This window comes from Salvelinus sp. IW2-2015, linkage group LG20 (genome assembly GCF_002910315.2).
Source record: "Salvelinus sp. IW2-2015 linkage group LG20, ASM291031v2, whole genome shotgun sequence".
Lineage (NCBI taxonomy): Eukaryota > Metazoa > Chordata > Actinopteri > Salmoniformes > Salmonidae > Salvelinus > Salvelinus sp. IW2-2015.
Window position 1 is genome coordinate 15,401,104 of NC_036860.1, and position 11,712 is coordinate 15,412,815.

The 11,712-nt window shown below is 41.1% G+C and overlaps 1 protein-coding gene across 1 annotated transcript; it reads right to left on the bottom strand.

Moving 5' to 3' along the window:
* Positions 1-802: 802 nt before the first annotated feature.
* Positions 803-6,436, bottom strand: prrg2 (proline rich Gla (G-carboxyglutamic acid) 2). Its single transcript, XM_024013067.2, has 7 exons — positions 6,202-6,436; positions 5,606-5,710; positions 3,424-3,587; positions 3,256-3,289; positions 2,951-3,077; positions 2,393-2,536; positions 803-1,478 (listed from the first exon to the last, which is right to left on the bottom strand). Exons 2-7 carry the CDS (start codon positions 5,688-5,690, stop codon positions 1,406-1,408), a joined length of 627 nt encoding a protein of 208 aa, XP_023868835.1. The 5' UTR covers positions 5,691-5,710; positions 6,202-6,436; the 3' UTR covers positions 803-1,405.
* Positions 6,437-11,712: the final 5,276 nt, after the last annotated feature.

An 11,712-nucleotide genomic window follows, 5' to 3' on the forward strand; every position in this document is an offset into this window, starting at 1 on the left:
TAGAGCGGCTGGTTGGATCGCATGTTAGCACACTCCCTCCCTCTCCCCACTCACTCGCTTTCTCCCCCTCTCCAGTGCGCACACACACACACATACGCAGTGTCTGCTAATCCAACCCTTTCTAAAAGCCAATTTATGTTTGATCCGAAATGTGGTCAGAGGCTTCGTATGACGGGTGTGACGCAATTGCGGAGCCACCAGAGGAATGCAGAGGCCAAATCATGCGCTGTTTCACATCGCCGTGCGCCTCTCAAATTTTGTAACAAAGCGGAGGGCTCTGTATAGCTCCGCATTGATATGGTTGGTTGAGAGTAGGTGGGAGCGGGTGGTCCAGTATAAACACGAACTCACTTCCTTGACAAATTCCTTCACAATAGCTCTGCTCAGCTAAGCACAAGAAGTATGAAAGCCCTGATGTCTGCGGAGGCTGCATCGTAGTAAATTCTATACGGCCAACTCAGATGCAGACTGACCATGTACAGCCTTTAGTCATATACACAGAGACCATTCTCAGACAGAATACAAGTGTAGCACAGGCCAAAAGGGTACATTTGGGAGCAATGCAAGATACATTTCGATTAAAGATTGCAGATATATGCAGGGTTGGGCGGATTACTTGAAAAATGTAACCGTTACTGATTACGGTTAAACAAAAAATAATCACTACCGTAAAATTTTGGATTACTCAAAATGAGTAACGCAATCCGATTACTTTCACTTCAAATACCCAGGCATATTTTAAAACGTTTTTGAAAACGTGCAACTCTATGGAATCTAGATGACTGTCTGATTGACCAGTGGGCTAGGTGCAAAAGCTTTATTCAAATGTTTTGAATAAGAAATGTGTATAAATATACTTAAATTCAGAGTGGTCTGTCATGTACCAATACAGATAGAAACAACCGAGATAAAACAAACATTAGCCAACATGTTGACCTAAATACTATACCATCTGCTAGTTTATACATATTAAAGGAAATTCCATTAGCCCATTGTTGAAATAGTCCCAAAATGTTTTGCTTGTCATCAATCAAGTTGTCAAGATATGTAACTTTCAAAATACAGAAATCATCCCGTATGATGCATTTTGCAATCAAGGGATTGCTTCTCTTTCTCACAGGTAACCTCTTAACAAGTCTTCATCCCATTCCCTTAATTTCTCTATCTATAACATCCTTCAGCCTTGCCCCCCTATGAACTCCCCTCTTCCCCCGGAAAAAAATAAAATAAATGAAATGCTCTCCTATTATATGGACATATACCATGTCTATTTCAACAACTCACAGGAATTGAAATGTTCACAGCTGTGCTCACTTATAACTGTCCAGAACTCCAATTGAAGCTTGTAACACACACACCCCCACTCTACATGAATCCCCCTTTTTAAAATGTCCTTCCCTCCTTTTCACTCAGTGTCCTCAGTATTCACAGTAATCTCAGTATCGTCAGTTGGGTCAGGAGGTGCTGATGGCGCCCCCCTGTGGAAAAAAAGAGATAGAAAAAAAGAGAAATAGGTTGTGACATAAATGAAAGATGCAGACAGACAGACCTGTGATCTAAAGTACTTTAAAGTACCCCTTAATTCGTTTTTTTTGGGGGGGGGGGGGTATCTGTACTTTACTATTTCTGGCAACTTTTACTTCACTACATTCCTAAAGAAAATAAATGTACTTTTTACTCCATACATTTTCCCTGACACCCAAAAGTACTTGTTACATTTTGATAGGAAAATGGTTCAATTCACACGAGAGAACATCCCTGGTCATCCCTACTGCCTCTGACCTGGCAGACTCACTAAACACAAATGCTTAGTTTGTAAATTATGTCTGAGTGTTGTAGTGTGCACCTGGTTATCCATCAATAAAAAATAAAAAAAATGTGCAGTCTGGTTTGCTTAATATAAGGAATTTGAAATTATTTTTACTTTTGATACTTAAGTACATTTTAGCAATTCCATTTACTTTTGATACTTAAGTATATTTAAAACTAAATACTTTCAGACTCAATTAGTATTTTACTGGGTGACTTTTACTTGAGTCATTTTCTATTAAGGTATCTTTACTTTTACTCAAGTATGTCAATTGGGTACTTTTTCCACCACTGAGACAGACACACAGTTGACAGACATGCATATTACACATCGTACACAAAGCTGGAATACATTCACGCACAGTACACATTCTTAAAATGTGGTGGCACATACATACACACCAGTGGAGGCTGCTGAGGGGAGGATGGCTCAATAATGGCTGGAACAGAGTAAATGGAATGGCATCAAACACATAGAAACCATGTGTTTGATACCATTCCACTCCAGCCATTACCATGAGCCCGGTCTCCCTAATTATGGTGCCACCAACCTCCTGTGATACACACACACACACAGGCCTACCCAGAGTAAGGTGGCGGGGGCGCATCATGCTGCCCACTGCGGGTCAGGGCATCGCCGTAGGAGGGCAGTCCTGGAGCGATGATCCCAGCCAGAGGCACTGTCTCTGGGGCAGGCTGGCCATCCACAACCATTCTCACTGGAGCACTGAAACAGATGACATAAAAGTCATACTAGGTTAGGCTACACACAAGTAATGTTGCCCACACACACACACACCAAATAATGGGAAGACTCAGGGTCCATTGTTAATTTCTGAAATATTGTTGCTGCTATGTAGGGCTATCCGGGATTACATAGGCCTATTTTATCATGTTGCTACTACCTTATATAGGCAACTGTAATTAAAAAATAATAAAATATAATGTACTTTATCATATATGTTGCTACAATGTAGGGCTACCAGGGATTACATAGGCCTACTTTATCATATGAAATTTGCTGACAGGTAGGGCAATCAGGCAATAGATGCCTTAGGTTAGGTAGGCTATACTATACAGACTTACACTCTAAGATCGACCCACTAACATACATAGACACAACACACACACTCAATCTTACCTGCCTGCCGTCCTACCAGCTTTGTTCTTGTAACAGTAGCAGCCCAGCACCGTGGCTATGACAGCAGACACTAGAATAGCCAAGATTCCTGCCACTAGACCTGACACATCCACTCTGGGAGCTGTATCTAAAGAGCCAACACAATAAATACATTTGCAATGTACATTATATTAATATTATAGCCTGTGCGATGATAAATCAATGCTAGCATCAACCATAGAAAAACATGAGGACAGTAGTGAGAATGTAAATGTCAACATTGCCTTAGTATAGGTTTATAAAGGGCCCCCCAAAGAATATCTTACTGTGACTGCTGGAATATGTGTCCCAAAATACATTCTGGGGAAAATAGAAAATTAAATTTGTCAATTAATTGAACAAGCTTACAGTATTCTTAATGTGCGTAAATAAAACATAATTTCCAACAGACTTTCATGAAATGTACCAACACATTCACTGCCCCCTTCCCTCACCGTTTTGGATGTGTCCTCAAACACCTCCCTGGCCTCCTCGTAGGTGCACACCTCCTCTATGCACTCCCTCTCAAGGCTGTCTGGCGTCACCATCTCCAGATCCCATTTGTTCCAGAGCAGCGAGCGAGACAGGTACGAGGACGCAGACTGTTGTCCCAGGAACACTGGACCCAGAAAGAGAGAGCAAAAGAGGGGCAGACATCGTGCGAGAGACAGAGAGGGAATAAGACAGACCGAGAGAGAGAGGATATTSATGGGCATGAGATTGAGGTTGATATAATCGCATTGGTGTCAGAGATAGAGACAGAGCCTCTTTCTCACACACACACACTAGCAATCATTTATCACAAGTCTGACTTCGACAGACAAGAGAAAAGTCAGTATTGAATGGATAACCTCACAATCAGATAGAAATAGAAAGAGTGAAGCAAAAGAACAATTGCCTAACACAGTGGTTCCCAAACTTTTTCACTCTTCTATCATTGGGGAACACCCCTTCCCCTACACTGTCCATGACAAACTGGTAACACCCCTCTTGTTGGAGAGAATTTTGCATGTTTCAAACTTATTTCCTGTAATTCTATACATTTTTCCATGGGGTGGTGATTTTTTGGACATTTTAAAGCACATTCTTGCAATTCTACACATTTTGCCATGTGGTGGAGAAAACATTTATCAGTTTTAAAGCAAATTTCCTGCAATTCTACACATTTCGCCATGTCTTGTATGTGTTCATGTGATAACTCAGTGACAAACATTACAACAAAATCAATGGGCTAAAAAAACGTTTCTGACAAGTTATAAATATCTCTCTAAAGGTCTGCAATGACTGACATGACAATAGGAAAATTGCTGATTCACTATTCACTATGCATTCTACCATTACAACTTTCAAGAGTAAGTTGAAAGCCCAACATAGTTCCTTAATGCCTCACAGCTTGGGAACCACTGGCCTAATATGACCCATCTATCTGATGCTGTCTGGTCAAAAAGAGTATGACATTGTTGCCGCCCGTAGTATTGAACGCAAGGGAAGCCAGCAAACATTCGTCCTCCCTTGAAAAAAAAATATGTATAAAACAATAGCAAATCAGCGCTAAGCTAAACTGAGTAAGCTCAACTGTGAATGGTCCTGGCACCAAACAAAAAAAGTGTCAAGGGAAGCCAGTTTGGATTTGGCTTCACACCAATCACTGACAGAAAAATGTGAATTGTTGTCGTTGTCCTCCAGTGGCTAGCTAGCTAAAATTGGCCCTTTCCTAACTTACCCATGGATGGAGAAAGGGATTTGGACTTGTGGTTTAACTTCATTCTCCGTACTGGCCAATGATTATAACAGAGATTCTGATCCAACTATAAATTAATTCATTGTGCCCCTGGTCCGAGAGGATGAAAGTTCAATATGTAGCTAGATGTAGTAGGCTAATATTAACTAGCTGGCTCATTGTTGCCCTTGAAGTTAGCGAGCAAGCATTTTAGCCAGGTAGCCTAGAACAACAAAAAGTAAAACTGTGTAGTGTATGACAGAGTCATAGACAATATCATCAACATCAAAGACAGGAGGATGGCATTTCTCTACAAGTAGGGTGAGTCAACATGTTTTTTCTACTTGCACGAACACACACACAGAGAGAGAAATCAGAACCATGGACAGCCACATCATATTTAGCTTACGTTGATTGAACTAAATTGTTTTTTGTTATCTTTTAGTTGTCACTGTATTAGACTAAGCATAGGTGATTTGATGATGTTGAAGTTGAAATGGTCCTGGAATAGTGGATCCAGCTCCTGTTTCTTTGCAACTTGCGGTAACTGTCCGTGGTTCTAAATCAATAGTTGTTTAGTAGTCAGAAAATGTCGGAAACATTAACTTGCTTGACGATGCTGTAGGTCTTGTAACTGTTTGTTACATGCAATATGCTTTGTGGACTTCATCAGACAGAGGTTACTCTCCGGGTTTGTGATGAAACAAAGGTGTGGTTGAATTTATTCTGCCACTGTCTCCTTATTGTCTCGGCCTTAGGCCTATATATCACGGTGGCAAGGCATATGAACTAACAGGTTATACAGCAAACAACACAATTATCACAACACATAGGTTGTAATATGGATTCTTTTTTTCCTGGCTTGGCTTCCCCAGTGATTTTACCCACACACCGCTACTTAACAGATGTGTGTTTACCTTCGTTGTGGCTGTAGACAACTCTGGCCCAAGCCAGAGGGAGCAGCAACAGCATGCCAATACATATCTCTGCCAAGCCTGGCATTTCTCAAGCAGGAGCGACAACTGCAACAAAATGTATTTATTAATTATTGCTCTAAATTAATATCCAATTCTCAACACATTATTCTGTGATTTTTTTCATGTAAAAAGGGCACACACACACAACAGAAAAAGGTGATACTGAAAATCAGCCATTTTGTTTGACTATGTCGCCCTCTAGAGGCGCAGGTTAAAACGAAACAAAAGCTACTTTTAGAACGTTTCTATGTAACAAAATTGAATCACATAGGAACTAAAACCTACATCGTAGCCCTACTTATAGTAGGTAGGCCTACTGTCTTATAAATAATAAGGAATATAAATGAATCACATTTTATTTTTCTATTTTAACAAAATATTTGTTCGGTTGCATTGGGAAAAGAGAAAGCCCAATTAACGATAATTAATTAGCATAGCTGTAGTCATATCAATAATAAACAAATGGCCAGTGATGCCAGCCCAATAATTTTGGTCGTTTAGCCTAATTCATTAAAACAAGAAAATATTATCCTTACCTTATGTCCTCGGTGTTTCCGCCTCGAAATTTATGAAAAACAGAATATTTAATCCTCTATTTACAACTCACTCACCCAGGCTTTCCTTAACTTAAACAATTACTATGAGCTATTATATTCTAATTCAATTATTGATATTATAAAGTTTTTTTGTGCTAATTTACGACAGGTAAAACATCTACCCAAATGTACCTGTTAGGCAAACACCCTGCCAAAACGTCACACGACATACCTGTTTTACAACATGCCTTATGCTCATGGGGGTGTGAGGGCAGAAAGGGGGAGTTTCCTGAAATTGTGTGCGTGTTTGTGTGTGAAAGAGAGGAAGAGAGATCAACCAGGATCATATCCCACATGCAAACAGTTGCTATCAAGTCACCTTAGCCTAGTAAGTGCCATGATAAAACTATAATTTTCTGTAAATTAAAACGTTACAGATTTGTTATGTTTACTATTGTAACGCAGTGGCGTGCCGTGGGCCTGGGCCTTCAGTGAGGTCCTACACAGTCCCACCCGAATTAATCCACCTCTTATTACCATCATTATGATGCCATGGCTCTAGACACTATACATTTAGACAGAAACGCAGTATAACCAGGCGTTGCGTCACCTTGAAATTGACATTTTTATTCAGAGAATTGCAGGGGAAGAGTACAATACAGTACAGTTCAACTAATAGGCAAGAACATAGTCGAGTGCAACAGAGTTATATTAATATTCTTCTTCTATCCATTTCTGGTCCACAAACTTTGAGCTTTAAGTCCAAAAAAAAATAAAAATACAGTGTGTTCACTAAACAGCGCATTGTCGCACCCAAAGAAGTTTCACCGTGATGATAAAGACACAACTATTCACTGAAAATAAAAGAAAGAAAACAAATAATTTGCAACATAGGCTATTTGCCATTTTATTTTGTTAATATATAGGCTATTTAATATTAACGAAATGAAATGCGAAACATACATACACATTTAATAAAAAATAATATGCATTGTATGCCTACTCACCAAAGACTGATTATTTGAACATCAAATCCTTCCTCCTTTCTTTCCTCAAGAAGACTTCAATGACTCTGTTGTACAGTCTATCTGTGCGTTTTAGTTCCACCAATAAGTCCTTTTCTATCGACATGGAGGCTAATGCTGAAAGCCGAGTCTGTCCAGTAGCATTTCTGGAATACGTTTTGATTCGCTTTAAGGCCCGAGAATAACCGCTCGACAGAAGCCGTGGACACAGGGATAGTCACTGTCACACATGCCAATGTGTAAAGTTGCCCCATGTCCTCATTCAGATTTTTCTGCTTAAGGAAATCAAGGAGATCAGAGGGACTTTTCCCTTCAAAATCAGTCATAGCATACATTACAGTCAGTTCTGTTTTTAGCTTGGATAGGTCGAACAGTGTTCCGTGACTCTCTGTTAAGCTGGAGAAGGCTGTTTGCGGGAATTTTTTCCGGTAGGTCTGAAAGTGCTGGGGGTCCAGGAGGGAGAGAAACATACATTTTTCGTGGTCTTGAAACCTATTTCGTATCTGGCAAAGAATGTTGTCCAGAATATTGCTGTGGAGTTGTTGGTAGTATGTGCGAGGGTCTCCTTGTGCTGGGCCTCTGCGTGCGCTGGGTGAACTTGAGATGCGCGCTGTGTCATCGTAGATTTGACTGAACCTGCGCCTCTCTCGCTCAATTGTGTCACAAAACTCGTTCACCCTTGTCAGGCAGAATTGTACATCCAAAGTTTGTTTCTGTAGAATTCCAAAAAGTACACCCGAATAATTAAAAATCCCATTGAATGTTTCAAGCCAAAAACAAAACTCAAAATCATCCAAACGTGCATTAAATCCATCAGCCATAAGCACAGTATCCCCGTCATGGTAATCATGATGTTCCAGTAAGTGGCTAAACAGCTCCTTTAGGGCAACTCTCTTTTCAAAGACTGCATTGACCAATCTAGATGTATATTGCCACCTCCTTGGTGCAACCTTAGGAAGACGACGCTTGCAGATGTCATCCAGCAGTTGCGTGCGCTTAGGGGATCGTGAGAAAAATGCTGCAAGGCCATTGAGGTTGGCAAAGAAGACCTTGCATTCTTTAAGCTTTGAGGCTTCTTGAGTCAGTACTAAATTTAGTCGATGTYCATAGCAGTGAATGAATAAGGKCATCGGTGCCCTCTCCTTAACTTTAGCCTGCACCCCATTGAGTCCAGATGCCATGACTGCTGCGCCATCAAAACACTGTGCCACAACTTTATCCAGACTACATTCATTTTCCTCCAAGAAACGGAAAATAAGAGCGGCAATGTCATCAGCTCGCTTGCCGCTTGTCACATCTTCAAATCGMATAAATCGCTCCTTGACTCCTGTGTCCGTCACATAACGCAGGACGAGTGAGAGCTGTACTGCATTTCCCACATCTGTTGTCTCGTCCACCATAACAGCAACAAAGGGAGCTTTTTTAATCTCTTCTCCCATCACTTCAGCAATAGCATAAATTAGGTCATTTTGTATTTTGCCTGACGTCCCAATGAACACTTTGTTAGTGGACAGGTGGTATTGTAAATCTGTGTTGCTTTCAGAAAGAAAAGAAAGAAGCTCCACGTAGTTCCCTTTGTTTGTGGAGTCAGCACTTTCATCGTGTCCCCTAAATGAAAGTTCCTGTTTACCCAAAAACATAACACAATCAATGAGTCTTTTCAATATTTCCCTATTTTTCTTCACCTTTTCATTGTGCAGCTCCGTTGCCCTGCGCGCTTGTTCGTTGAGCTGTAGATCCACTCGGATGTCCCGTTGCTGCCTTGGTTAGACAACTCAAGTCTGCAAAGCCAGTGTGGCTCCAAACACCAAATCGATCACTTGCAAATAATAGGCATTCCCAGCAGTACAGTTTGCAGTGCTTCTCGGAGCATGTGAGCCATTGATAGCGCTCGTAGTTGTAACTTTGAAAGTGGCGAACGAACACCTTTCCTGCCTGTGACAGGCTTTGTAGCGTCGGCGTCGGGCGACCTCTCCTTACAATGTCTAACTTTTCTTGAAAAGTTCGTCTTGAGAATGGCGTTATAATTATATCCTCGACCAAATCGATATCTTCTCCTCCTTCCGCCACTGTGGGTTGAAAAAACAGCTTAGTAGTACGCGAATTAATTTGTTTATCAAATTCAGTTTCCTAGTTCTGAGGTTCTGCATAGACCTGCATAGACCTTCCATTCCCTTTAAGCTACAAGCGCCCGCACTGTTGATTATGAAGGCCTGGGGGCAGATTTTAGACCCCTGGCAACACACGATGGCTGAATATGATTGGATAAAAGATCTAACATAAAGACCAGCRCTCCAAATCTCAACCTGGGGCTGGAAGCAGTGCAACCAAGAGGAAAGCTATGAAATGAAGAGTATAACTCTTACTCTGGGGAATAATTTAATACATATTTGTGGGAAAATATATATATATTTTTTTTATATTCTGATGATGTTTAGGCCAGCAGAGAAGGCCTTGCTGGCCCTGACGGCCCACCACTGTTGTAACGACATTCAATACTATGCTATAGCCACAGGCAGGGGGCTAAGGTGAGGAATGTATGACCCCTGGGCCCTGTCATTGAAACAGGAGCCTTATCATCCATTCATGGGTATGATGGTAAAAGAGATAACAGCAATATAGACAGCATACATGGTTAATATTTGACATTTACCTCTGCTTGATCACATTTATCAATAAAAGCGGCCCCTAAATGGCATAAGCTGCTCATCAACAGTAACGTTGGGCCCAGCGTTATAAAACAGGGGAAGGCGGTCCACCCACTTGTCCCCCACTGACCTGATTGCAGCAAGCTTGTATCTCTGCCGCCGAGCTGGTCTGGTGTCTCGGTTATCGAAGCAGATAATCCTGGAAATAATGTGGATGTTTTCCAGAGACATTGTTGCACAGAAAAGTTCTCTGCCAGTTTCTGCATCCCACAGAGATTCTGTGGATTCCCCATTGGATCTGAAAACACCAGCAAGGATAAGAACCCCAAAGTATGCATGTAAATGGTCCATCTCCTATCTCTCTCCAAAAACATGCTTTCCCTCCAAATGAGTGCAGTCCAGAATGATTTTCTGGATGGTGTCTGAGATGAACAGTTCAAAAGAAGACTTTATGTCCTGCACACGAGTAACCGCCATCCGCATCGGCCCTGGTTGCATCCTTATCACATTGGCAGCCACGCGGGTGGCTCATTCCTTGGGCAAAAAGACCATTCAATTTCACTATTTTTTGACATCCATATTTCTCCTCCTGCAGGCTGCTGATGGGCTGGTCCTGGGGCTGGCTGCTGAAGGGCTGGTCCTGGGGCTGGCTGAGGGTCAATCTCATCCTCTCCTTCCAACTCACTGTCAGACTCCGAATTGAGAGACAAGATCCTCATATTTCTGAAAATTCTTCATCTTCCAAAGCGGAAGACACTCTTTCCACACTAGCCCCTCTGAACAGAGATTATTTGTGCCATGCTGATTGATTGTGGTAAGAAGCCACACATGCAAAGCTATTTATTTGTTGTGTCCCTCCCCCAATTTGCACCTGGCTGGGGTAGAGTGTGGGAAATACAGATTTTTTTAACAATGTATCAAAATAATGTAATGTAATAACATTGTGTAGTTTCACACACTACAAAGGGTACAGAGTGTGAGAAAAGCGGGAGCGGGAGGTTCTTGGTGTTATGTTGAAACAACAGTGGACCCAAACACCACATTTTCACCTACACACACCTACACTTGTATTACCCTCGGGTCTAGTGGACCCGAACACCACATATGTAATATAAATGTGCAGGGGGTGCACTCAATGAAAATGTGTTATTTTGCATGTTCTTCACAGAAAATGATCCAAGGCCAATGAGTCTCAGATTGAAAAAATGAAAATGATACAATTAATTATTTTAGTAAACATTGAAAATTGGTCCACAGACCCAAACACTACAAAAGGGTTAAAGGTATTTTATATATTTGTTTAGCTTTTATTTACGCATAGAACAATGTTGGAAAAATAGGGAAGATGGAGAGGGAGAATCAAAGGGCAGTGGGCCGGATTCGAACCCATGCCGGCTGTAACCACTGAATCACACAGGATACCATACATAATATTTTTGAGCATGAACATCAGATAAGCGCATGTTTGAGTAGATTGAATTGTCACAATCCCAATTCAAACAGTCTTTTATTGATCTGTACATTTACATGCTCCTTTCTTTTCTCATTCATCAGTTTAAAAAAAATCATATTTGACCTCGGCCAAACTGCTTTCCTCTGGCTACTTTCCTGTCACCAAGCGTTCACCAATACTGTTGATGAGAAATAGTCAAGTACAAAAAGTTGAGTGTGTCCAGACAGCCCGCTGCCCTATTTCATTCTGACACATTCTGAGCAAAAACTCAAGATGAGTAATAATGTATAAAAAGTGTAACGTGTACAAAAGGTATTTGGTTTATTTCAGTACAAAATACACATGGCGGATACTGGTAGATTACAGGGTGCAAGTTTGATATAGT

Bases quoted from the DNA above. Each gene is read 5' to 3' on its own strand.
- prrg2 (XM_024013067.2), bottom strand. From the start codon at position 5,690: ATGCCAGGCTTGGCAGAGATATGTATTGGCATGCTGTTGCTGCTCCCT. The intron at 3,078-3,255 runs GTAAGATATTCT...TTGGCTCTTTAG, and splicing joins CACATATTCCAGCAGTCACA to ATACAGCTCCCAGAGTGGAT. The intron at 2,537-2,950 runs GTAAGATTGAGT...CATCTGTTTCAG, and splicing joins GCTGGTAGGACGGCAGGCAG to TGCTCCAGTGAGAATGGTTG.